This window comes from Halichoeres trimaculatus, unplaced genomic scaffold (assembly GCF_033239565.1).
Source record: "Halichoeres trimaculatus isolate MK-OKI-2021-1 unplaced genomic scaffold, fHalTri1.1 fHalTri1_scaffold_4, whole genome shotgun sequence".
Taxonomy (NCBI): Eukaryota; Metazoa; Chordata; class Actinopteri; order Labriformes; family Labridae; genus Halichoeres; species Halichoeres trimaculatus.
In genome coordinates, this window is record NW_027437182.1 from 18,865,575 (window position 1) to 18,892,567 (window position 26,993).

Consider the following 26,993-nt stretch of genomic DNA (forward strand, 5'->3'; position numbering starts at 1 on the left):
GGGACACTTTTTTTTTTTCATAAAAAGTCTTTTAAGAGTTTTATTTGATAACCTTGACTGTGTCTACCTTTGATTCAGATGCTTCCCTCTTTGCCAGGAAGTAAGATTCTCAGATTTTTCAGAGGATTCATCCATCCTCAAGTGTTCCCTGAATATAACAGCTCAGATTCAGTTTACCCTCAGAAACCAACTCACAAAAAAAGGACTTTAATCCCTAAATACAGTCATGTTTTTGGCTGAATTTCTTTAACTTTTTTGGGTGTCTAAATCTGCAATATTTACTTTCACCACCAGGCCGCACATACAGTTTAAATAAGGAGGAAAGATGAACACCCAAAGTATTTATGTGTATAACCTATCATAAAGTCTCCTGCAAAATACAGAGCAGCTACAGAAAAGCTAAACTGTTGCAACATGAGCACACTAATACAGCACTCAGCAGCAGAGGAAACAGAAATACCTGAAAAACCACACCAGACACACAAGAGTAGTTGGGCTGTGTTTTGCATATGTGTTATTGTGCATGAGGCTGTGCACAGTAAAGGTCACCCACCCAGAAAAGAAAGCCCTATAACTGAATCTGTGACACAGTGAATCATGAGAAACAGCTTCACAGCTCAAACGTCAAGAGTAAAAAAATAGTCAAGAGGCAGAATGAGTTTTAAAAATAATTGTGGTTTATAAAACCCAGATATGACAGGATCACCAAAGTGGATACAGAAATACAAATACCATCAGGAAAACCATCATAGAACAGTGTTATACACTCAACATGTACAAACTACTCTGTAAAAGGGACTCAAGGGAGGAGGATGGTTGAGAATGTAAGACATCTTTCTTTCTTTATGTCTCTTAAAATCACATTTAGCCACAATGTATTTCATCTAATATCTGTTTTTTGTACCTTATCAAAGTAGAACATCAATTTACCAAACTACAGGGACTATCACGTTGAGCTAGGTCAGAGAACGGGTACAAACAACATCAAGAGAGGGACAAATACCGAGCACTTGAACATCAGGGGAGTTTCAGCAAGCAGTGAAAACAAATTCATCTTCACCATGAGAAAAATGGGAGGAGGGATTTTTGCCATCACTGATCTCATCAAAAACACAAACTCTACAAAAGAACCCTGTTTTTGTTTCCACATACCGAACATCTGTGAACAGACACTGGTCACTAACACATTTCTCTCACAGAGGAGCATCTGAAAGAAAGCCTTCTGAGAGCAAATGAGACATCTGAGATGTGTTTGTCAGCAGATCTGGGATCAGTTTAACAGCATCTTGTTATGATGAGGGTCCTCTGGGGTCTGCTCCTGTGCCTTACAGTATGACAAAGTGCTTATGTCAGCAACAACGCATGGAACGTCCACAACATTTCATGCACATTCACTAATGTACAAACAGTGTTACAGCTTCAGGACGCAGTATTCTCCTCCCATCCCCTCCTTCATGGAGATGATGGAGCCTCATAATGAGAAGAAATCACCAATAAGATATGACCAATCACATTTTCCACGTCTGTGGTTTTTTTTCTCTGTTTTTATACAAACACATTTTAAAAGATTTACACATGAGAAAGAGTGCAGGATTGTGACCAATCAAAAAAAGCTCTTCATCACCTCCAAAATACTGCTTGTTTGGAGCAAAAATGGCGCTTAATCATTGTCACAGTAGATGCAATGATTGTTAATATACACAGTATGTCAAATAAATTAAGATCTATGTACAATGTAAAACAAAAGCAGCATGCAGGCAAGACAACACAGCCTTTTTACAAAACTATCTGCTGTAGTGTTGGGAGAGAGGCAGTATGTGTGTAAGTGTGTGTGTTTGTGTGATATGGCATGTTTCCAGTGTGTTTATTTCAACAGGGAATCTACCCATCTTCTACATTTTAAAAGGTAAAACACATTCACTCACTTTCCAGTTCACATTAAGCTCATTGCACACAGATGCTTTTCAGAGCCACAACAGGAGAAACAGAAGAAGAAGAAGAAACGGGACTTTCTCTGTGACGTGTCTCGAAGCTCTCTGGGCTTTGTCTCATGATGGGCCGGTGGTGACGCAGGGCAGCCGCAGGGAGAAGGAAGCAGAGTGAGGGGGGGAGCCAAACAGGAACACAATGTGAAACTTGAACCAGACTCAGAGTCAGCTTCCTCTGCTGAAGGCTAGAGGGCTCTTTTACAACAACAACAAAAACAAAACATTTGATTAAACAAATTTTAACAATTGAAACCATTTTAAAGTGCTAAACAAAAAAGGCAACACATTAGACAAACATAAAGTAGTAGGTGATAGAAATGCTGACAGGATCAGTGTCTTAAACTGAAAGGAAGCTGGGAGAAATATCACAGGTTTTGGGTATTTACAGATTAAGAACTTTGTGTCAGTTTCAAAATATGATTTTGAACTCCAGCAAGTACCAGAATTAAAGGCTATATCTGCAAAATATCAAGTTTAAGTTCTCATATCAGAAGAGGCTGATTATTGAGTTTGAATCTAGCCCCAACATGGCACAAAAAGCTCCCTGAAACCATTTTCAGCAGCACATTCATATAAAAGTGAAGACAGAAAGATTCAAGGGGAGGGGTGTCGCAACTTTTAGTAGTGCTCATGTGTGGTTGAAGTGTGAGGTGTATAATTAAACCAGTGGTTTTCAAACTTTTATCATCATGTCTCACACACCAGTTTTAGCAAATCAGCAGACATTTTTACCCTGATCTATAAAAAGCCTGTTGGAGTTTGGTGGCTTCACTTAGACTTGAAACTGGACTAGACATTTCTAAGAGTTGTTTTTGTTCTAGCAACATAAAATGACAGACACAAGGCTTGCAGGCAAGATTTTCACATCTAGCTGTCACCATCTGTTTTTTTTTTCTGTTTTTTTTGTGCTATCCTAGAAATATTACTGTGCAGACTTTTAAAGGGCTGGTTTGCATCAGAGCATATTGATCCTTTCTTGTTCATTATAACATTAATGACTGTTTTCATTCAGTTTGCAATGTGCTTTGAATTTTTCTTCCTGGTCCCGTTCCCGTTTGAAAACCACTGGCATGAAAGTATGCTGTCCTGGCTCACTTTGAGCTCAGCAAAAAGTCTGAAGTAGTTAAAAACCACTGTGGTTTGAAACAACAGAGAGGCTACCTGTTTAAACAGCCCAATACATGTTGAAGTTTTGCAGATAAGCTTTGTGCAGAGCCACTGTAACCACAGTCACATTCACTTAAAAAAAGCTTTGGTAGTTAATGCAAATAAAAACAATGCATTTAAATACGCAACAGCTAATAGGGCACTTTAAGATGACAGCATAATCACAATCAGTTTGCGCTAATTCGAACCTGGGGATATATATTAGGGTCTAACTACCAGCTTATTAAAAATGTGGCACAACCAAGAAAAACATTCCCAATGTTATAAAATACATTAACAATCATTGTGTGGATGCTTAAACTAGTCTCACTAGTAGAAACAACACATGTAAAAGTACTTAACGGCTACAACGGAGTAACAATGCACATCAAAATATATTAAATATATTAAATATAGTACAAAGCAACTTCACAGACAAGAAATGTTTGAATCAGAAAACATCCCTTTTTGTCGTCATTTTTTTATGTTTTGTGTATTAAATGCACTTTTCCTGCAAGTGCCTCCAGGGCTGTGATTGACAGTATTAAAAAAAAAGATGAAGTACAAAAGAATCAACAAGCTGAAACCAGTTGATTAGTTTTGATATGCTGTGATTTGTGTCGAGTCCTTCCTCAGGATTGGTGTTGGTTCTTATTTAGTCTTTTAATTGGCTTGTCTTCTCCCTGTTGATCCTGAAGTCGTTATAAAGACGTGTAAACAGTCATCTGTCACCTTTTTATGCAGCTGTCCAAACTAAATCCAGAAAAAGTAAAGCAAAAACTAAGGGAACAGAAGAGTCTCAAAGTAAACTACGCATAATTCAATAAAAGTCATTTTAAAAAAAGAAGAGAAGAATCCCAGGGCAGTGTGGACGGTGTGGTCAGTGTTTCCAGTTACATGCAGAAGATTTCCCTAAGTTTCTGTCCATCTGTCTTTCTGTCTGTGTGTGTGTGGTGTTTCCCCTCTCCTCTAATTTCATGTGTCACTATGTTTGTGCTTCAGCAGGTTTATCTTTTGTGTGTGTGTGTTTGTGTGTTGTGTTTCTATCTATACTTATAAAGACCAATGTACACAACGAGATGTAAAGATGAGGTAAGCTGTCCAAAGTGATGGCAGTGTGTCCTCACTGCTTTAAAGGTTCAGACTGAGGGTTTGAGGTTTCTAGACTTTTTTACTATGAGGAAGAAGAGAAGGGTTGAGGTTTGGGTGTTAGTGAATGAGGTCCTTATAAGTATACTTTGACTGTGAGTGTGTTTGTGTGTATGTGCTCATCTTGCAGACTCAGCTGAAGGCCTCATCATCCGTGTCTTCGATTAGCACCTTGGTGTCCTTTTTGGATCTGAAAAGGGATGCAACAGAGGAAACATTTAGTTATTGCCAATTATTGCTAGGCGCCGCCCTGCTTGCTATGGATGCCTTTTGCAGCAGCTCACTCTTTTTTGTCTGTTTCTTGTCATTTTTTGTCTCTTTTTTGTAATCTTTGTATTTGGAGCGGATCATTACTTTGTATGGCTCTTTGTTGGTCATAGACACCAAACTTTTTGTGGCTTCAGTGATATTTTTACTACTTTTTCTCCTGTGTTTGTCTGGAGATCCTACATGTAACCATGGCTGCATTGTTTTCATGTGAACTCAGCTATTAGCAGCCTGTAGCATGTCAATGCTAACTGGTGTAAGGCCTGATGTCTTCCCACAAGGTGAGGAGAAGGAGGTGAGGACGACGTGCTGGTTCTCAGATGTGAGCTAAGAAGTGACGACATGGACCTGTCCTTCCATCCATCATTATTGGGAACGTAAGATCTATCTCCAGTACGATGGATGAGCTAGCTGTGCTAACCCAGCAACAGAGGGAATACCAGAGGGCAGAGTAGCACCATGCTATTCACAGACATGGCTAATGGAGCTAACATCGGACACCAACGCCACATTGGAAGAGCTTCACCTGCTGTGAGCAGCAAGATCTAGGAGACAGAGATGGAGCATGACTAGGAAGCTCAGTCCTGGACCCTGTGGAGGTGGAGGCTGGCTGAACTGGAGAATGATGGACAAGCTGTCATCATCTATTTTCTTATGGACCTTTTTGCTCTTTCTATACACTTTCTTACTTTTGTTTTCTTGATTGCTGCTGTGACTTCAATTTCGTTGTACTTGTTACAATGACAATAAAGTTCTATTCTATTCTATTTTATTCTATTCTATTCTATTCTCATTTCATCTGATCTGTTAAAGTTGTTTTACTGAGGGGCTGGAACTTAAGATTATTCCAGGAGCTTTCGTGCTTTGAAACTACAAACCTGATGCACTGCTGATAAATGCTGATCGATAAGAAAATAGTGCAACAGACAAAATAACAAATGTTGAAACACAAAAAATGTTTTTTTTTTTCATGAAAAATATGCTCAATTTATATTTGATTTTTAAGGTGCTCTATTATTTTGGCCTGTGGCCTCCTGTCTACGTATAAAACAGTTTATTTAGGACTGAAACTTAGGTTTTTTGAAAAACACCTTCCAATGTGGATTTTTTCTAAACCTTGTTTTGTGTCAAGTCTTGAAAAATGAACTTCTAAAAAGGAGATAGTTTTACTAAGCTGCATAAATGATAACACTGATCATGACGAATTTCTTTCCCTTAAGGTATATGTAAACTCCACCAAAGTGGAGTTCTGGTGAGACTTCTCTGTTTGAAGCAAGTTAAACTGTGTTGTGGGTGCTGACTGACACATGCCAAAAAAATCTTCCTCTCGTAGCTCAGTCTGTCTGTGGATGTCAGGTGATGTGTTATTCTGAGCTGCAGCTCCACATAGTGCCCACTGGAGGTCATTTCACCACACTTGTTTTGTCCTCTGGCTTCCACAGGTCACATGACTAAAATCTACAATCTACAATATCAGTTTTAATACTGTGATCAGTATCAATACCATTACCTGTTTTAATACTACTATTAAAGTGGTTTTGAGTATTGATCTGTCAGTAAGATGTTGCAATCAGTCTATTTTCATCACTTTTATGTAGATATGTTTTATAATCACAGTGGATATTCTGAGATTTCTTGTATCATCCACTACTCAGGTCAGCACAGTAATCAGTAACTGGAAGGTAAAAATGCTCATAAATACCTCTATTCTCCTTTTTCTCTATAGGATTTAATTTTTAAACTGAATAGTTGGTGTTTCTCAGAGTTAGACAGGAGCAAATTCAGCCACCATGATCCCAAAATGTACATAAGACATGCATCAATGTGATGTTTCAGGTGTTCAAGCGTCTCGGGCATTTCTTACTGAGATGAGGACAGCAGGGGGCGTCGGAGCGACAGGCTGTAGGATCTCTTCCAGGTTTTCTTGCCCGAGCGGTTGCGCACGCCATCCTCCTGGTCCATCATCTGCTCCAGCAGCGTCTGGTCATCAGCATTGAGAGGAGCCACCGAGATGTCCCTCACAGCTCGAAACTCACCACAGTTATTCAGGTGCTCGTTCTCCAGACGGAAGAAGTTCCACACAAAACGCCTGCAAAGACAAGAGGAAGAGCTCTTTCTCAGACAGAGATATATGTGTGAAGTAAATATAATTTATCGTGGATTTAAAACCTACCTAAAGACCTCCAGAGGAGCCAGCACGGTGGCTACGATGTCGCCCACAGAGTGAATCTTGGTCATTGTGGTCAGGGAAATCTGGATTGTCCAGGCGAAACGCAGGATGACATCTTCAATGATGGCACAGTAGTAGTAGGCCTGGATGAAGAGGGACAGAGCTTAGTGTTTTTGTGGTGTGTCTGTGTGTGTTTGTTAATGTGTTCCACCTGGGGGCCGGGCCCCTGGTTTTTTGAACGATTCCCTCAGTACTTCAGGTTTGCACTTTTTGGGGGGTGGGGGGATGTGTGGGGCAAAGCAATTCCCTAAAGTATTTAATGAATAATAACTTTTGTAATGAGATTAAAGCTAGTTATGAAACAGAACCCATTTAATTCTGATTTTCTTTTATGACTGTCAAGAGCAGACAAGCCTATCAACAAGAAGAGACTATTTCTATGTTGTTATTTATAAAATGGAAAACCACTGGCAGGAGCTTGGTGCTATAGCCTCTGGACAGTTGAAAGAGGCATTTTCTTCATATTCCAGGGCAAAGATTGCTGATAATTTATAGACTTGGCTGTTAAAATAAAGGAGGGTGAAATTTTTTTTCACTGAACACAATGCTCCATCATGAACAGGACAAAATCAGGAAAAAAAGAGATCAGAGGGGCTAGTTTGTCCACAAGAGGCACCAAAACTACCACAAACCAAAAGTTCCCCACAGCAGCTTGAAGTAACTATCTCTGATTATTATACAGTATTATACAGTATACATGTTATTCCTATCAGACCCCACCTTGTGTGGGTAAACTATCTCCTCTCTGAGGAAGATGTTTTCTCCAGCTCCACGGTCAAACAGGCCCCAGTCCATGCGCAGGTCCCAGATCAGTGTGTAGAGGGAGCTGATAGTGGAGAATACAATCAGCATGTAGAAGAACATATCTGCATCTGTATGTCCTTGTTCTGGAAGAAATATACACACACAAAGAAAAAAGAAAACTCATTAGGACAAAAACTGACCTCCCTTTCAGATGGCTTCAAAGATCATTAAAAGATCCAACATAAAAGTCACTGTAGAGATAAAGAAGCACAGTAGTGAATTTTGTTTATAACAATAATACTCTGTCCACTAGGGGGTGCCATATTGCTACAAATGCCCCAGCAATGATTAATAGCTGTCCTGTGGACAACAACTACATTAAGAGTTTATAATCCATCTTGATAAAAACAATGTCCTCTGCATTTAGGATGACTTAAGATCAAATAACACTCTCTCCTGCAGATCATTCTCTTGCTGAGTTAAAAGCAAGTTGATCAATAAGATATACACACTTGACTAAAGTACAGTATAGCGTTCATACTCTTTCAGGGCATGTTAGAGCTGTTTAAATTTTACTACTGAGCTCATCACATAGATGGATTAATTCTGGAGTTACATACAGTAGGTGAAATAATGGTATATGCTCATGTATAGCAGCCATACAGTTCTTTGTGGTTAGTTTTACCTCATAAATTCAGAATTCTAACTTGACTACCTGCATGTATCAACATGAGTACAGATGATGTTAGACAGGGGCACATTCAGACTTTTCAGACTGGGGTGACCCAACGGGGGCACTGACGAATGAAGGGGTGGCATTTAACATACAGATGAATTATATGCGGTCACTCCAAATTGTCCCTCGGTGTGAGTGAGTGAGTGAGTGAATGGTTGTCTGTCTCTATGTGTCAGCCCTGTGATTGACTGGCGACCAGTCCAGGGTGTACCCCGCCTCTCTCCCAATGACAGCTGGGATATGCCCCAGCCACCCTGGACCCTGAACAGGATAAGTGTTATAGAAAATGAATGAATGAATGAATTACATGCATGAACATATAGAGAATTCATAACGACTTAAACAACATAAACATGTCAAAAAATGCTTAAAATATCTGTTTATGTCCTGGACTTGCTAAATGGACTTCATGGCACCCCCTAGTCTTTCTGACCGCTAAAGATCCTTTGAGACTGCTTTTCGCATTCACTCATTCACAGCATGTCCACACACTGATGGCAGAAGCTGTTACAGTAAAGGGACCATAACTCAATAAGTTAAACTCATTCGTATAAAAAAAAACACTGAGTGTGTGACTGCAGTATTTGGCATCAAACCCTTAACCTTTTGACCGAGAGGCAACCCACTTTACCTCTTTCAAGTTGTCACAACATGTTGAGTATAACAGGAAAACTGCAGAGCACTGTCTTAAATTTGTTTATCATTGACTTCAATGCTCTAAAACTTGGACAACAAATGTATTTTTTCAGCTTATGTATTTCTGAAGGACTGTTCACGTTCCTATGCACTTGTCTTATGAAGTAGATTAGAGTCCCAATAAAAAGTAAAGAAAGCTGTGAGCAGACAGTTTTGGTACAGCTTTGAGAGGCTTGCCTCTGACATGCTCACAGTCAGTCAGCAGTTGTGGATGCTGGATGATGAGCAGCGCTCAGCAGTGTCTCTGTGTCTCTGCAGGATCACTATGTCTGTGATGTGCTTGTTCCTCACTGGGAGCTGATCAGCACCCAGTAGCCTCACACAGTGACTCACACAGGCACATACAGAGACCAGACCCATTCCCATTTGTCACAATCACTCTGTCTTCCTGGTCGCAGCCAGAGAGACGCCGGTGAGCAGGGCAGGATGTTTCTAACAGAGAATTACTGCCGTGCTGCAACATTAACTGTCGGTGCTTTTGTGCTGTTTACCGCGGCAGCTGAGCGATGGGATGGAAAGACTCCCCACGGCCTCGCTGAGATTTCCCAGCTGTAGATTAAACTTAGTTGTGGATGATAGACTCTTTTCAGCGGAGAATCTCCACTGATGTGATTCCCTTAGCTTGTAAAGTTTGCGAGTATTTAACCCTTCAGTCCGTTCAGACTGAAGCTCGTTTTTTTTCCAGCAGGCTGGTTAGCCACTGGGCCATAAAAAAGGTTAAGCAGGGTGAGAAGAACATTGATTGGATGCTCAGTAGGGACAATTGGTGGTCACTGGCTGCTGTCACAATTACTTTGAGTCAGTATAACCCACTCTCACACATTTACACTGGGTTTCTATTGTCATCTACAGGCACCCATGGGGCTGAACAGCACTAAAACAGAGCACCTCAACAGGCTCATTTTCAGCAACGGGCTCATTTTTTTCTCTAATGGAAACCAGTTCACAACAGGAACAATCAGTCCCTTCGATACAGACTCGACAAGGTAATTAAGAATCCTGTACCTGGAGATCACTCAACCTCAGATTTTCACAAATTAAACATTTTAAGGAGAAATTACACACTGATTTAAACACGCTCTCACACACACAGTATCTGTATTCAGTGGCAGCTCTCAGCATTTTCCTGGCTCCTAATGTAAATGTATATTATCTGTACAAGGAGGAGAGGTGAGATAAAGTTCAGGCAAGACAGAGCAGGAGAGAATTTTCATAGGTTAACCCATGTGTGTGTGGGTGCATGCATGTGTGTGTGTGAATGCGCTACAATTCATCTCCTTATTATGAATGAGGGGTCAGTTCATGAGATGAAGTTATAAAAGCTGTCAGCTCCGCGCTCATCTTTATTCCAGGAGAGTCCAGCTTACACGTTCAGCCTCAGGCTCCTGACTGCACCTCCTCGGCTCTCCCCTTGCCTCTCCTTTTCCTCCTTCCTCCTCTCTTTTCTAACTATTACCTGTGTTTTGATATCTGTTAATTCTGTGATTTCCCATGACATCTGAGCCAATTTTTCTCAGCTCCCTCTGGTGCTCTCTTGTTTTCAGCTTGTCTCCTCTCCTCATTCAGCTTTTTATCAGCTCAACATTTCTGATCCTCCACAGCTGGACTCATTTTACTTCCACCCCTCACTACAACCAGCAGGAGAAGTGCTCCCCTTTAATTTTTTTTCTTATTGCAGGAGAAGTTTTGATTTCTCACGTTAACGACTTCTAACCCCATAATTCAGTCTGTCCATTTAGTTAATTCGCCTCAAGACATTTCCTCTCTTTCAGTCAGAGGTTTTTACTTCCCCTGCCAATGAAGGAACATCCTGCCTCTTTCTGTCCATGAGAGGTTAAATTAACATTAGGCTTGTAAGTAACTCCACTGCATTTGAAACGGCAATAAGTCTGAAGCCAATGTGCATCGCATATTGATCCTGAGTAAAGTAATCTGCTTTATTGTCAGACATGACGCTGAATCTTTTACTGTTTGGGAATTCTGCCCAAACCAGGAAATCCTACATCATGTCACAGATTCGGATCAGCAAAAAGGAAAAAAAAAGAAACACTGAATTTACTTCAGTCTTCTGGAAAGAGGCTCATGATTTATTCGTTGCATTTATGGTTCCAGGAAGGAGTGAGTCTCTGAGGCGGTGAGGTCACACAGAGACCATCACGGCTGCGCTCAGGCTCACAGTGAAGGTGACACATCCACAGACGGTCGCTGGGAGCTCTGCCAGATACTGACACTGCAGTCGCCTTTTACAGCTGGACCCAGCGGTGTGAACACGACGCCTGCTTGCTGTGTTATCTGGGAGATGCTGGGCTTATGTAGGGAGCATCATCTTTTCTGTCTACAGGAACTGTCGCTGATGAAGACTTCTTTAGTCCTAATCTTACTTCTAAAGAGTCTGTGTATTTATGAAAGGTCTACAACATAATCTGCTCAAGCATAAATAAAATATTTTGTGATTTCCTCAACCATTTAGTCACTATCCATGAGTGCAAATGTCTGATTTCCCATCCTTCTCTGTCACTTAACCGGCTCTTGGTCTTGGCTTCTGTTATCATGGCAGGATGAAAGACAGCTTCATACAGAATAAGACATGCAGCGAGGCCATTAGTCTACAGGCTTCAGACCAGAGGAGAAAGAAAGAGGGATATGGTTTAATGGATGCTTTTTTATGCCAAGCTGTGGCAGAAAAAGATGTCTGTCTGTCTGTCTGATGAAATAGGTCAGCTTGAGAAGCAGGATTATTGATTCTAATTGATATCAGAAACAGATAAAGTCATTTGGTGGTTAAAAATGTTGAATATGGAGCCTCACTGCTCAAATTTTGCAGGAAAACAAACAGGAACAGAAACAGGAATCTGTGAGGAACTTTAACGTGTGAGCAGCAGAATAAATAATCCTCTTGGAAATGAGCCTCACAAACATATTTCTGTTGTGGAAACTGAATTACAAAGAAAGAATACTGCAGCGCTGCTTTTATTGCCTGGGCGCTGTGTCTTTGAACATGGGCTCCTTTGTGATAGGGTTTCTGAATGTGAATAATTGCAGGCTAATTGTGAGGCTGTCAGACAGGGAGTGACTTGACTTTTAATTGTAACCACTCGTTCGTTTTCGCTTTTTCCCCTCATTTCTGGTGGATCTGAAATGGCAGTGTTTCTCCATCCTCCATCCATTTTTCTACCTTTCTCTCACCCCTGCTGTCAGACTGAACAGCATACTGTGAGAGCAGAGCCTTATTTATCTGTTGCTGTGTTTGACAAACCCTTTATGTTTCCTTTGTAAAGCTCTCGGCAATAAAGAAGATACCAAGGCCAACTGCTCTCATTTTCTCACAAGGTCACCTCCACCTTCTGAGCACACATGACTTCATACAAAGGCTGAAAACCTTGTTGACATGCTCTTGTTGCTGCAACACAAAATACTGATGTTGTGTTTGTAGACTTTTGACAGAGTGACTTCTGTATGATCTGTGGGGTTGTTGAGTTGATTTTACAGCCATGAAGTTGATCAAAGCTGCAAAACATACGGATGCTAACGTGACCGGCACACATTAGTAAGACACAGGCATGTCTAAAGGGGTGGTCTGGTGGCATGGAGCCTCTAGAAATTTGATTGGCCAGATACCACCAAAGATTTCAAAGCTGCAATTAGTTATTCGTGCAACCATAGGCTACAGAAAATGACCACATGAAAATAAAAAACCATGGATGTCGTCTCAGTGGCCTTGCCCACTGATTCCTGAGGCAGTGTTGTCAAATCAAACTGTAGTGTTGAAAATGCTGAATTATCCTAACCTTTGGTCACCAAGACAATAAGGAAAAAAGAGGGGGAGAGTTGGGACTTGAGCCAGCTAAAAATCATCTACAAAATAAATGGATTTGTGTTTAACCAACCATGGATACTGAGATATATCATATATAAAATGGAATATTTCAAGATCAGCCCTGCGATTGACTGGCGACCAGTCCAGGGTGTACCCTGCCTCTCGCCCAATGATTGCTGGGATAGGCTCCAGCCACCCACGACCCTGTAACAGGATAAGCGGTATAGAAAATGGATGGATGGATATTTCAAGATCACTCATAAAGCCTTCAAACCAAGGTTATAATAGTTAACCAAAACAAAACTAAAAACGAAAACTAAAATTTAAAATACATTGCAGTTAACTCAAACTCATGAAAACTAGAAAAGAAAACATAAATGATACGTAAACTAAAACTGTATCTTGTGTTCACAAAACTAACTGAAACTAACCTAAATTATAGACAAAATGTCCTTAGTTATAGTTTTTGACACTATTAATTATTTAATCTCATATTATATTGTTTTATATAATTTTGTTTTATATTATTTTTATTCAATTTATGTTAACATTATTTTTACATAATGTATGTTTATATTTTTATATTAAGTTTATATTATTTTCTTGTGTTTAAGGCAGCAGCCAACAGTTCAGTATCAGCATTGACTGAGCAGTGAGCACTATGTTGGACTTGAAAATAAACAGTATTACAAAATATTTACTCTAACCTTTTTCAATCCTGCACCTGGTTAATAAGGTATGAAAAAACTAAAACTAAACTAAAACTAAGCCTTGTTGCAAAAATCAAAACTAAATAAAAACTAGAATGCCCGCTCTAAAACTAATTAAAACTAAACTGTAATGGAAAAATAATGTCAAAACTAACTAAAACTAAACTATAATGACAAATCCAAAACTATCATAACCTCGCTTCATAGAGCCTTTAAATTGGGACTTGTGAGTAAATCTTCTAGTTGAATCTAAGTACTTTGAGTGGAAATTTGGGTTACTTTATTTGTAGTTGAAAAAAAGTATAAGACAAAAGCATAAATCTGTAAGATACTCCAACACACATACTGTATTTCACATCCCCTCTCCATTTGTCAGAGCCCAGTTGGGGCACCTCAGCCCAAAAATCTTGACAGCCCCTGTAAAAAGGAATTCATAGACAGTGTATTTTTGTCTGTTCTGGGTCTTACCTCTGTGTGTGGCGTAGAGTGCAGCAAAAGTGACGACAAAGAAGGTAGTGGAATATTTCCCAGCATTCACCAGGTGAGGGAAAGCCCTCTTGGTGTCACGGTAACGCCTGAGGCATTGGATGAAGCGGAACCAGGCAGGCAGACACTGGATGATGGCACGCAGACCGTATGAGTAGCTGTGGCAAATAGAGCCCCCAGGTACTGCAAAAAGAGCACAGAGCAGTGCAGTTATGGTGAAATCTCATCTTCTTTTTCTCATTTTCTCCAGTAGTGAAGTTCCCCGTGTCTCCCTCATCAGCTCATCATTATGAGAATCACACAGCGACCTCTGAGTGGCCAAACATTTCCGTTCCATTAGACCTGTGTTAATTGGCTGCTTGGAGGTGAGGAGTCAGAGCTGCTGCAGCAGATAAGCTTCAATTAAACTGTTGTTCAAGTCATGTTTCCTGACAGGAGAGCTCCACTGCTTGACACACTGTCAACTAGGGCCCTCACATCTTCAGGAATAAGATCTCTATACCAGGTGAAGGATAGAAAAGATTGTGATCAAAACCAAAAACTTTATTAACCAATCTATAAAACTTCTCACCTCTGGGGTTTGGCAGCAGGCCCTTGCTGTCGCTCCACTGCAGTTCAAAGATGTAGAAGCAGATCAGATACTCCAAATCCATCAGAACAAACACCAGAGAGTTGAGCTGATCAGCCAGCCAGAAGTCTGCAAACTCCACCCGGTGAAACGGTGCAGTGAAGACACGGAACTGGACACAATGAGAGCATAAAGAAAAAAATGAAGGTTGAGTGATTTGCTATATTAAAGGTCACATATTGTGCAAAAATCACATTATTAAGTCTTAAAGTGAAATTTGTGGGTCTTTGGCTTTCCTCCCGGCCCACAAAATGTGACATTTATTGACAAAACCTGTATTTAGTAGTGCTTGTGAACGTAAAATCCTGACCTAAAACGAGCAGTTTGGAATTTCCAGGATTTGCCGACATCAGCGATTCCCTTTTTTGACCAATCAGGGGCAAGTCTGACCTGATTGATCCATCGGAGCAGATACCCCCAAACACCCTCCCCGCCCACTCCCCTCCCGGGAGGGGAATGCCAAAGTTGAAGAGCCATCACTGCTCTGTTTTTGGCTGTAAAAAGCAACATAGTTCCATGCACAAGCTTCCCATCTCGAAAGAAGACAAGACCAAGTAGCTAGAGTCCATTTATCAAGGAAACGTGCCAGCTACACTCACTGTGCATGTGTGTGCTAATCACTTCACAGCCGACTGCTTTTCCAACTTTGGACAGTACAACAGAGGGCTAGCAAATAGACTGGTCCTGAATCCAGGCGCATTACCAACCATCCGCCAACAAACCTCGGACCCTGGAAATGTGAGTATTTTAAATGCTGTGTGCTGTGGAGCAGATGTAAGAGCTTTTCCTCAGTGTCCCCCCTGTCTCTGTGTTAGCTTCTGGATGCTAACTTTAGCTGCAGTTAGCCTGTTGTTTTAGCCTGTAATGTTACAGTAAACGAGCTTCACTGTTTTCTAAACATTGTGCACTCGGAGCTTGTTGCCCCGGTCTCAGTGACGTGGAAGAGCGGGGCGGTATCAGCGGTGGCTCATTTACATATGAAGGTCACGCCCACTAAATCAGACCGTTCTGAACAGAGGGGCTATGAGAGCCTGGAAACAATGCTGCTGTGCTTGATTTATTGGCTTTTTGGACCAAAACATGTTACTACCATTTCATGAAGACATCAATGATCCATATTAAACTGCAGAAAAGGAGCATAATATGGGACCTTTAAAGCATGAACAACATACGTGTTGCTTAAATTCAGAAAATGATGCATTCTGATGTGTAAGTCTTCCCACACGGGGACTGAATTAACTAACAATTTATTAGTGTGTAAATCTCGCTGTACTTCAGGAGAGAAGTGTAAAGGAGGGAACATCCTCCATTACGGATCAGTAACACACAGAGGGATTGAGCCTCCAGACTACATTATCAGCACGCCACAGACCGGCCTAATGAGTCACGCTGTGTGTCTGAGGGCATGTATTCATTTATTTGTGCATCACTACTGGCTTATGAGTCTACCTGGCAGTGTTTTGTGGTTTGCCTTTGCTTCTCTGAGCATGCTCTTGATCATGACTTTTGGCTGAGGCTCAGATATTGACCACGCTTTGTAAAATGATACAACCTCGCTCCACTCTTCCCACTTCCCCTCAAGCCACTTGTGACATTTACGAGCAACTGAACGCTTTTTTCTTTCCACGTCAACTTTCAGACGCCATACACCATACAACATACAACACCAAATGTCAAAGAATATTGATCTTTTTTTTCTTCTTTACATATATCAGCCCATTATGTATTTCTCTTAGCCTGTCAATCTAAGTCTGTATTGATCTAGTGACCATCTAACTCATTTCCGCTCCATCTATGTGGATGTGTCTCGGCTTAGCCTGCTGCAGTGATGTGGTTCAGTTTTCATTTCTTGAGTAAACACTGCTGATCCAGGAGCTTGCTCCACAGTTTGTCCTGTAATGAAATTTTTTGTCCTTTGACGGGTGTTTTTTTTGTTGGAGGAGATTAGCTCACCCGGTACTGATGCAGGACGAGAAAACCAACAACATATTCAATCCATTAAGCTATAATTCATTAAATGCTTATTGCTTATTCCATGGAGCTACATGCATCATAAAAACAGCTTGTTTCAGCACAAATGCTTTGTAGCTGGATATGATTTCTGAGGACCAATCAAGACCAATAATAGAGCCATATCTGCAGGGAGCTGTGAGGGCAAGGACAAGAAAAAGAGGAGGGGGGCTCTGCTGCTGCTAAGGGGAGAGGCAGAAAGGGTGGGAGCAGGAGTGAGGAAGAGGAGGAAGAAGAGGAGGAGAGGGAGGAGGGCATCAGCATAGTGATAGATCCCTGCCTGTAATGATTGCACAGTCACAACCTCCACCTCCCCTGGGACGAGGCTGCATTCTATTATCCCTCATCCCTCTGCCCTCTGTCTCAGTACAACCCCCTCTAAAGACACACACACACACACACACACACACACACACACACACACACACACACACACACACACACACACACACACACACACACACACACACACACACACCCACACCCTCTCCCTTTCAGGCCTCTAGCTCAGCTTAGACAAAGAACAGTGTAACAGAGGAGGGTTTTTGTAAACATGAGACTTGAGATAGAAATCTGAATTTTACATGCATCCATTACATGCTCAATTACATACACACACACACACACACACACACACACACACACACACACACACACACACACACACACACACACACACACAGCAATATATTCAAATTATGTCAGCAGCACAATACAGTGGCCAAACAACATGGAATCACTTTTCAAATGGAGCCCAAAACATTATTTGTTTACATTTAGGGTAAAAATATATTGTCACGATTCAAACTGTTTTTAATTTTATCATGATTTTTCAAAAAACAAATTGGATTACTATCAAATGTTCTGCAATATTGTTAACAACAGTAAAATTATCCACACTAAGTTGCTCTAAGTCAGAGGTGGTCAACTTGTGGCTCGCGAGCTGCATGTGGCTCTTTGATCTATTCTTAAATCAAAATTGAATAAATAAAATACTGTTATGGGTAGTGGTGTGCCGATAAATCTGAATATTGATGTATTGATGCCAACATTGGGTTGAGCATTGATCAAAACTTGGGTGATGAGATTGATACTTAGTTTCTCTTTTCTTCTCTGCATGTGCTCCTCACTCATCATTCATACGCTCATAGCTATCCAAGTAGATAGATAGATAGATAGATAGATAGATAGATAGATAGATAGATAGATAGATAGATAGATAGATAGATAGATAGATAGATAGATAGAACTTTGTCTCTTCTGCAGTTAAAATAGAAATTTGTCTTTGACACGGCTCCAAGTACAAATTTAGACACACTTACAAACACAATAAATCTTGCTTTGGAAATTGGAAATGTGTTGATTTTCATTTTATGTCATTTCGTTTATGTGTGAGAGGAAGTGCGTTTGTAAGACCACATGTGTGATGTGGCTCTTTGTAGTACCATGGTATTTTTTGTGGCTCTTGGTCTCTGGCTGGTTGGCCACTCCTGCTCTAAGTAGTGTTGTTGTGCTTCATAAGGGCTGTAGTGAGTCCAGGACTTCTTCTTGAGTCCTGATTTAGGACTGGTAATTTGGCTAGAACTTAAGTACTTATGACTTGGGCTTTTGCTGTTCTTCTGTTTTTGTTGGCTATTTTAGTTCGAGGCCCTAATTATTATTTTTTTTATTCCACTAATTGTGGCACAAATCTTTTCCAACATGCATGTTTATGTGTTTGCTCAGAAACATGTAACGCCAGGATGCTAAAAGAGATGCTTTAAATTATGTATGTTATTGTCAAAGATCTAAAAAGCGAATCTCAGAGACCGGCTCAAACTTTAACAGACATCAATCCAGGATGCTCTGATAAAAGTAGGTGAGATGTTAAAGTTAGCGTAACTGGACTGCAGATGTCTGTGACAAAGCGCAAAATGTTGGGGATCAGTGACTCAATCACTGGGTCGAACATGTTTAATTAGTTACAATTCTGGTAGAAAACAAGTGGACAGCTGTTTTTTTTTTATCAGACATGGTCAGGGATCCCACAGCAGCAGAAGATAATTGTATATTAAACCTCCAGACACATTGACAGGATCAGTCAGAATCTGATTTTAAAAAAAGGAACTTAAAGTGAATCAGTGCTTTCATTAGTAATAAAAATGATTCTTATAAAGAATCTGTTTTTTATCATCCCATCAATAAAAAGCTTGCAGACCTTCCAGATCTTCAGAGTTGATATAATTTGCAGCATCAAACACAGAAACAGAGTAGTAACTGATATAAAAGACTGACCAGCAGCTTAAGGAGCCAGAAACGTGACTTGTAGTATCCGGTCTTGAAGGGGTTAATGAGGAAGAGCACCATGAAGCCGTAGAGGATGAGTGGGTTGATCTGCATGGGGAGGTAGGTGTACTCTGAGTACAGACAGGAGAGGATGCTGAGACACCACAACACCCCCAAGAAACCAGCAATCTGCAGCAAACAGAGGAGAAACAGAAAAGAGTGGCATTACAGGAACGCACTTTTGACACATGATCATTACTAATGAACTGATCTGAATAATTTACAACCTACTATGTTGTTTCTGTTATTAAAAATAAACCCTATGGACATCATGAGTGTACTGTTCTGCTGAATAACATCTTTTACTTTCATGGTACTAGTGATTTTGATTTTGAATGAAGATTTTGATTACCCCGATGAAAACATAACCTCAATCACTCCAGTTGCATATTTGTTGAATAAATCATTATCCATAACAACCTACGGTTTTAGGGAAAAACTTTTCTGAACACTCAGAGCTTTGTATTGCCTCCAACCGTTTCCCCATCCTAACCTCAAACAGGTGCTGGTGTGAGAGGTTGTTTCTGGGGTTGATCTCAAAGATGAGGACATGGTTGACTCCAGCTTGTCTCCATCCGTACGTGTTGATGCCCAACAGGAAGAGGAACTGGATCAACAGGAAGCCGCCTCGATAGATCCGCACCAGTGGCCAAATGTTCTCGAAGTTGATGAATACAGCACCTGAGTGAATCCACAGAAGGTTTTAGATCAAATCTACATGCTGTGTCCTATTTATGATAATCACTCCACAGAGAACTGCCGCTTATCTGACAGTGACACTTTACAGATTGTCCAGGACTCAACAGGATATGAAAAATGTATGACTCTGAGTGTTTATGTGACTCACCAGAGAGAATGAAGGAAATGGCGAGAATGATAAAGAAACCGCAGTAGAGACCCACACGAAATGTCGTCCAAGCCAAAGCAGGCTGAACCAGACAGAGGAACAGAGAAATAGGTTATTTTTTTCAATGCTTAGGGAAATAACTATAATTTCTCAGATTCTGTATGAAAATATATTTTCAACTAAGTTTGACTGTCAAAGTAAAACATCAACACACTGCACATATCTCTAAAGCACGTCCTTCTATCCTTCTGAATATATCTATTATACACATGCCTGTAGATGCAGAGTACATGGACAGATCAATACTCGCAGAGCACAATTCAAGTCAGACATGACATTAATTAAAGCAGTAATAACAGAAGCTCTAACGGGGGGTGGGGGGTGGGGTAATGTGCCACCAGCCTGGGTTGGTTCTGAGAGATATCCTGTCTGTTCAACAAAGAGGAGCACTTATAAAATCAATACAGGAGGCTCTCATGGTTTCACTCTATAACTCTCCTATTCTCCTTTAAAGAAACTCCCTCCCTTTATTTCTCGTCTTTTCTCACCACCAACAAAACTGATTCAAACTTCTATCACAGAAACAAAAAGTCAAAAATTTTCCTTGCTGTGATATTTGAGGATGGACAAGAAATTTGTGTTTGTACTTCTGTGTTTGTAGCCTCAAAAGGAGGATTTAGTTTATATTTAAGGGCATAAATCCGTTTTTTCGAACGGTGGTTTCAAGTGTAAGCACATGTTGTTGTCCGACCTGAGCTGCTCCAAGAGGAGGAACTCTCAGCCTCTTCATGGCCTTCTGACGATCTCCTCCTTCCAGCTCTGTGGTCACCAGGGTCTAAACACACAAAACATCCACTTTACTGAGTTTTTTGTTTCCTCTAACATCCCTGTATCAAACACAGTCGGTATGGGATTTTCCATATGCGTGTGCGTGTATCGAAAAGTACCTCAGTCTCAGAGATGAGCTGCGTGATCTTCTTGCAGGTGTAGAAAGGCGCCACCTCCACATGAGCCACACGCCAATCTGCCCCGCGAGACGTATCCAGGATCTTGTCATGTTTCTTCAGGATTTTGCGGAAACCAGTGAAGTTCAGGTTCTGTGGGCAGAAATAAGCACAAAGCTGCTCACCAACAACTGAAAAGGTGAAGATCACTTCCTCGTCTGGGTCTGTTGGTCTCTGAATGGCTGTCTCATGAGTGTGTCTGTGCTGTAACCTGGTAGTTCTGGAGCAGGATGAGGCTGAGGTAGAACTCGCTGAAGGCTAGCTTCAGGTCCTTGATGTTGTGGTGTTTGCAGCGCTCCTCCTGCGACAGGTGGAACATGGTCTTGCGTTTGCGTAGGCTGGGCGGAGCGTTGCTCTCGCGCTGGGCGTCCAGTGAAGACTGCAGCTCATTCTGCAGGGTGGCAGATCGTCTCTGGGCCTCAGCAAGCTTCTCTGCAAGTGGATAGATGAAGAAAAAAACTTTAAGAAAAATATTTGCTTTTGTGTGTCAACATCATTTTACTTTCACAGTTTACTTTGGCGGCAGTGATCTTGATATATGACAAGGTTTCAGGCTTTAAAGCGACAAAAAATAACCTCTAGACAGTGACTCCTCTATGCTCCTCTGCCATCAGTTTGAGGAAGCAGGTAAGGAGCATGGAGACCATTATGCTGTTCTGACATGTAAATGCTGCTGAGAGAGGAACCATTATCAGGGTCAGAGATGGGTTAATAAACCCATGCACCCCTACCTGCATATCTACTCAGCTTGGCTCTCTTTCTCTGACAATGAAGCTTTTTAAAATTTCAGGTTCATTGACTGGATAAAAAAGGCCTTATTCATCAAACACCTACGATGTTCCTTCGCCTAATATGTGCTTGCAGGCTCCGCCAGCCTATGAGGAAACTATAAACAATGCTACCTTAACAGTTGGAGCAGTACTGTGGTGTGTGACAACTGTCAACATCAACAGTGCCTCTCACCAGTTTAGTTTCACACGCTGCCGTTATTTCTTTGTCTCAAACATAGAAGGGGAGACAGCGGAGAAGTCCAGGACTCACAAGTGTCTTTCATGCTCTGTTGCTCAAACACACACAGATATTGACCGACAAAGGGAATGCCACAGCTTCTTACAGTTAGCCTTTCATTTAACTTGTACGGTCCATCACACCAATGCCTGAATGAACACACAACAACAACAGGGATCCTGAGAGCCCGACTGTCTGGGACAAGGAGATTTAGATTGAATCAGAGGTTTAGGACCAGTGTGGCACCTATAAACACATGTCTCAGGGAATTCAGTTTTGAAGTAATAGTGGTTTAAGTTGAAAAGTGAAAGTTTCCTCCAAGTTTTCAGGAACAAAAGTAAGAGAGTATTTTGACAGCCATGTGGAGGAATCTGTTTCTGTGTGTTTTTAACCCCACAGAGATGAGAGTTTTGTCCAACAGGCTGGATCTCAGTGCAGTGCAGCAGGATGGCTGTGAGAGGTCAACGACCCCTTTCAGAGAGGAAGAGCTGTGTGGAGGAAAAGTGTCTTATGTAAAGTCAGCACACGGTTTATTTCTGGTTATCTACTGCTGCCTCTCTCTCACAATCTAACCAATTTTCTCAAACCACTGCGTGCGCGCGCACACACATACACACACACACACATACACACACACAGTGAGGGGCATCTAGATAAAGCCGCCTGTTGGACACATCTCTGCAATTTCTTACCTCCACCCTCTGTGTGTGGAGGATAAACAGGACACCTGAGTGCAAAGATGAGACGCTGGTGTTTTCAAACACAACATTCTGCTGAGCTCTCACGTCTGAAGTCTGCTGAGGAGACTGAGACGTACTGAAATACTAATGTGATGTGAAAAAGAGAAACTTGTTCAAGCTCATCAATGGTGCCAATTTCTACATCAGTAATAACGCCACCTCCCGCCTGGTCAAATGCTTTTTGGACTCTATATTATTCATAATTTGTAATAACTAGGGCTGGGACTTAAACGAGTTAATTAGATTAATTAATTACACCGCACATTAACGTGTTATAAAAATCAAAGCAAGATTAACTCATTGGCTGCCAGACATTTTCAGAGCATCTTGAACAATCTTTTAAGACCCAAATAATCTTGTTTTCTCTGACCATGTAAACACCAAAGTTACTTAAGAAGAGTGGACTCTCTTCTTTTATGTCTTTCTTCCTGTTTTTGGTCCAAAAAACAGACAAATCAAACTTTTTTTGATCGCGTTCATCTCGGGCGCTCCATCCTTTGATCCTCTCGATGATCTCCGTCGTCTTTTCTCACAATGGCGCCGCTCTTTCTCTCTGAACTACCGTGACACATCTTCGTGTCAGCGTGAGCTGCCAGAACTTTCCTGACTCGCAGCGTCTCTCTGTGTCTCTGTCATCTCACATTTCACCTTATATCCATGCTGAGCTCTCATCCAAAGAGCGCACCACCCACAGTAGTTTACGAGCAGGATTTTGATTGACAAGCTCCACCAGACCCCGCCTCCTTCCGCTGAAAAATATAGTTTACTTCTATAGACGCAGTAAACAGTAATCCAATGTCAATGGCAGGGAACACGGACATTTTAATTAATATTGACCAATTGAAAAAAAAAAAAAGGATTTACAAATCTTCTCTTTTTCGTGAATTCATTTGATTAGTCATGCACTATAATTTTGTAATGCCCTACAGTTCAAATTCTTTATGTGGGGACCTTAAGCAGATATAAGATTAAAATGTGATTAATAAGATCAATTAATAAAAAATCCTGTAAATAATTTGATTATTTTTTAATCTCCTGACAGCACTATTTACCACATAATGGCTGATGAATGCACCTGAAAGTAGTGTCCACAAAAAAAAAACATCTTCTAACCAAAATAAACAGGATTTTGTGGTTTAAACTTGAGTATGAGAATATTCAATGATTTAGTCTTCTATCAAAATCTGTTTAGCTTGAAAAGTGTTGCTTCTGATGTTGAATATTGATGTGATTAAAATGTGATTAATTACGATTAATCAATTACAAATGGCATAATTAATTCAATTAATTATTTAATCAAGTCCCAGCACTAGTAATAACAGTATGGTGGTGAAGTATCTCTGAACTCAAAGACTGTAGGCTGGATATAAGTTCAAGTCAGTGTTTCCAATATGACGACTTCCAATAATAGACATTAGATCATCTCTTCAAAAATCAATGAATGATATCACTGGGACCACATCCATGTTTTATACTGTCCAATAACTAGGGCTTTATTCACTGAATAGACGTAAAATAAATGACTAGAGCTCTCACTGAGAAGACACTGGTACAAAAACTTTACAGATTATTTGATTTAACATTTGTGTTTGGACCACATTTCAACAGGAAATCTCATGACACATTCACACTAACAAATGTCAGGGCTGCGCACACTAAGCACTGGCTCATACAGAGCCTCCTTTAACTTCTGCTGTAGAGGATATTCAGAACTACTCCCTTATCGATGTAATCGAGCCTTCTTGCACACAGCTCATCTTGCACTGCTGTTTTGATTTTTGTGTAACAAAAGTAGTATTCAAAATATATCCAAACCACATGTTAATAACCTCTGGACAATAACTTTGAAAGAATGCCTTTACAGCAATCATGTCTGGGTTTTTTTACCTCTAAAGAAAAATTCAATTTTTATTGAAATGAAAGAAAATGTTCTGAAACACTGATCATACTGTAGCTGAACACTGGTTGAATTGGGTTTTGGATATTAAGTCCAGATTTCGTCACATTCTGAACTATATGTCAATGTAAAAATCCTGTTTGTGCTCACTGAGTCATACAGTCAAACTATGATATGCATACCTATATCATTTCTGCTTTATTGTAACGTATACCATTCATTTAGAGTAGGAGTCATTTAGTTTAGTCATTAATTTCTGTTTCCCATTTTGCTACCTCTCCCTTGTTTTTGTTTCATTTTCCACAATCATCCTTATCTTACCAGCAACCATACTCTAATCCCCCTATCTGAGTCAGTTCACCTTCGAGCCTTGTTTTTAGTGTGGACGCCATCATTGTTGTGCTTCTCGTGTATCCTACGCTTATCTTGACAGATTTACAGTTTGTTGACTGCTCCTCAGAGGCTCAGATATCTTGAGCTTTTTGTTGTCCTCTATGTTGGAGTATGAGTGGTCATATCAATACATGTTATATAGAGGAGATAAAGGAGGCTGCTGTATGAACATTGAATACATGATCTTATAGAAACACAACAGGTGTTTAAACATCAAAAATCTCTGTAGGAATAGTTTTAGGTCATGAAAATGACTGCACATTTAAAGACAATGTTAATAAGTGAGTGGTCCATACAAGTGCACATTGTCTGTGCAGATAACAGTGGATAATGTTCAGGATACTGAAAGACAACTTAACTAACTAGGCTTGGCCTCTGCAGCAGCTGACAAGGACTCTCTGACAAATTTAGGTCAAGATATTTACTGTCAGAGCAAAAAAAAAAAGTAAAGCCTTCAGAGTTTATGTTGAGGCTAAGTAAGTCAGCCTCCTGCTAACAAGATCCACAGTGATTTATATCTGTTTGTTTGCAGCCCCAGCCATCCATCTGCCAGTTGATTCCCATTATTACGAGCTGGAACAAGCTCGCCACTCGACCCTGGCCCTCAGCTGACCTGCAGTTTCACACACAGCCTCTAGAGGAGGCTTTCTCTGGCTTTAGATGACTTGAACCTCCCCGAAGCTGAAGTTTAAAACCAGCAGGCAAGCTACCAGTACCAAAATACCAGAATATATTATGGTTCCCTTCTCATGTTACACATACACGCATACTCCTCTGCTCCCTGAAATACACACAGACGAGCCTGCACGCACAAACACGACAACCACTGACTGTTTCAATCAGAGGAGCACGATCAGAGGCCATGTGGTTTGGCTCTGAAATAAGAAGATAAGTAACTCTAAACCCAGCAGCTCTGATTATGATTAAGGATGACAAACCTATAAAAATCATATTAAAATCAAATGGTTTTTGAATCACTTGAATCACATGTAAACATTTCAGTAGTGGAGGATGAGTGAAGAAGCTCTGGTTTAATCAAATCCTCAAGGTCAAGGGGACCTCGAGTGGATTGAAAAGAGCCTATATAAAAATGTATCACTATTATTGGCACTCTTATCAAGTCTTTATATTGCTTTTTCCTATCAGTGCTGTAATCCACAATCAGACTGTCACTATTTAGTCATTCGATTTGACACTTGTAACCTTGTTGACTTTGGTTTGATTTGATTTGTTAAAATTGCATTTGTCTGTATCTGCACAGTCATCATGCCAACACTTTTCTTTACTTTTGGCTGTTTTGTTGATCCTGGTGTCCCCAGCTCTAGTTGAGAGTAGAAAGTAGTCTAGCAAACAGTTTCTTGAGAGGGTATAGGAATTTTTCTGTGCTGCTAAAATCATTGTCAAAGAGATAGAAGAGATAGATTATGTGTGTTCATCCTGTACTGAGCATGGGTGCATGTAAGAGCTATTTTGTATGTCTGTCTGCAAAAAAATAATCTAAGTAGCCAAAATAGAGGAAATCTATTGATGAATAAACACTGCACTTTGTAGGTTTTGTAGTTTTAGTGGAGTATAAACTATAAATACCTGAGTAAAATGTGTTGATCTTCAGGAGCTCTTTTTCACAAGTCTGGAAAAATCTCTCCTCAAACTTGGCGTAGTATCTCTTCACTGTGTCTTCGTCTGTAACTGCAAAGAAACAAAACAAAACAGGAAAAACAGTGATTAGTGCATGCACAAGAACACAAGCGTACAAAAATTTATAAAGCACCATTTGACTTTTGAATCTTGACCATAGACTGTGAAAAAAATGGACATCATCTTGCTTGGCTCGCAGTGAGGTTGCCACAAAAACTGCTCCCCCTGGTGACTGGCTGCAGTATAGGTAAAAAAAATCTGACTCTCCAGCCATTCCAGATGGGCTGTGGTCAAACTTTAAAAATGAATACACCTTGTAATAATGTGTCTCACATCCGATTGTTGTGGTAATTTGAAGATATCATTTGGCTGTCTTGTATTCAGGTCCTCTTTTTTACTGAAAGTTTTTTTTTCATTAGTTATACGAGGTTAAAAACGAGGTTTTACATCATGTTTAATGATGATTGATAGCTGCCAAAGATAAATAAAAATAGTCAAGAAGTGATTGGACTCTTGAAAGAAAAAAAAACATTA

The 26,993-nt window shown here is 40.5% G+C and overlaps 1 protein-coding gene across 1 annotated transcript in view; it reads right to left on the reverse strand.

The window, feature by feature from the left end:
• Positions 1-661: 661 nt before the first annotated feature.
• The window catches only part of xpr1a (xenotropic and polytropic retrovirus receptor 1a), an 85,294-nt gene continuing 58,962 nt past the window's right edge, over positions 662-26,993 (reverse strand). Inside the window, exons 3-15 of the mRNA XM_074668572.1 lie at positions 26,409-26,510; positions 20,995-21,215; positions 20,727-20,876; positions 20,531-20,614; positions 19,780-19,861; positions 19,426-19,613; positions 18,882-19,061; positions 14,541-14,709; positions 13,952-14,152; positions 7,501-7,667; positions 6,724-6,863; positions 6,415-6,639; positions 662-4,473 (exon numbers count right to left, since the gene is read on the reverse strand). Of these exons, the coding sequence (XP_074524673.1) occupies positions 4,416-4,473; positions 6,415-6,639; positions 6,724-6,863; positions 7,501-7,667; positions 13,952-14,152; positions 14,541-14,709; positions 18,882-19,061; positions 19,426-19,613; positions 19,780-19,861; positions 20,531-20,614; positions 20,727-20,876; positions 20,995-21,215; positions 26,409-26,510 (1,967 nt within the window). The 3' untranslated portion in view covers positions 662-4,415. The remainder of the gene's footprint in view (positions 4,474-6,414; positions 6,640-6,723; positions 6,864-7,500; positions 7,668-13,951; positions 14,153-14,540; positions 14,710-18,881; positions 19,062-19,425; positions 19,614-19,779; positions 19,862-20,530; positions 20,615-20,726; positions 20,877-20,994; positions 21,216-26,408; positions 26,511-26,993) is intronic.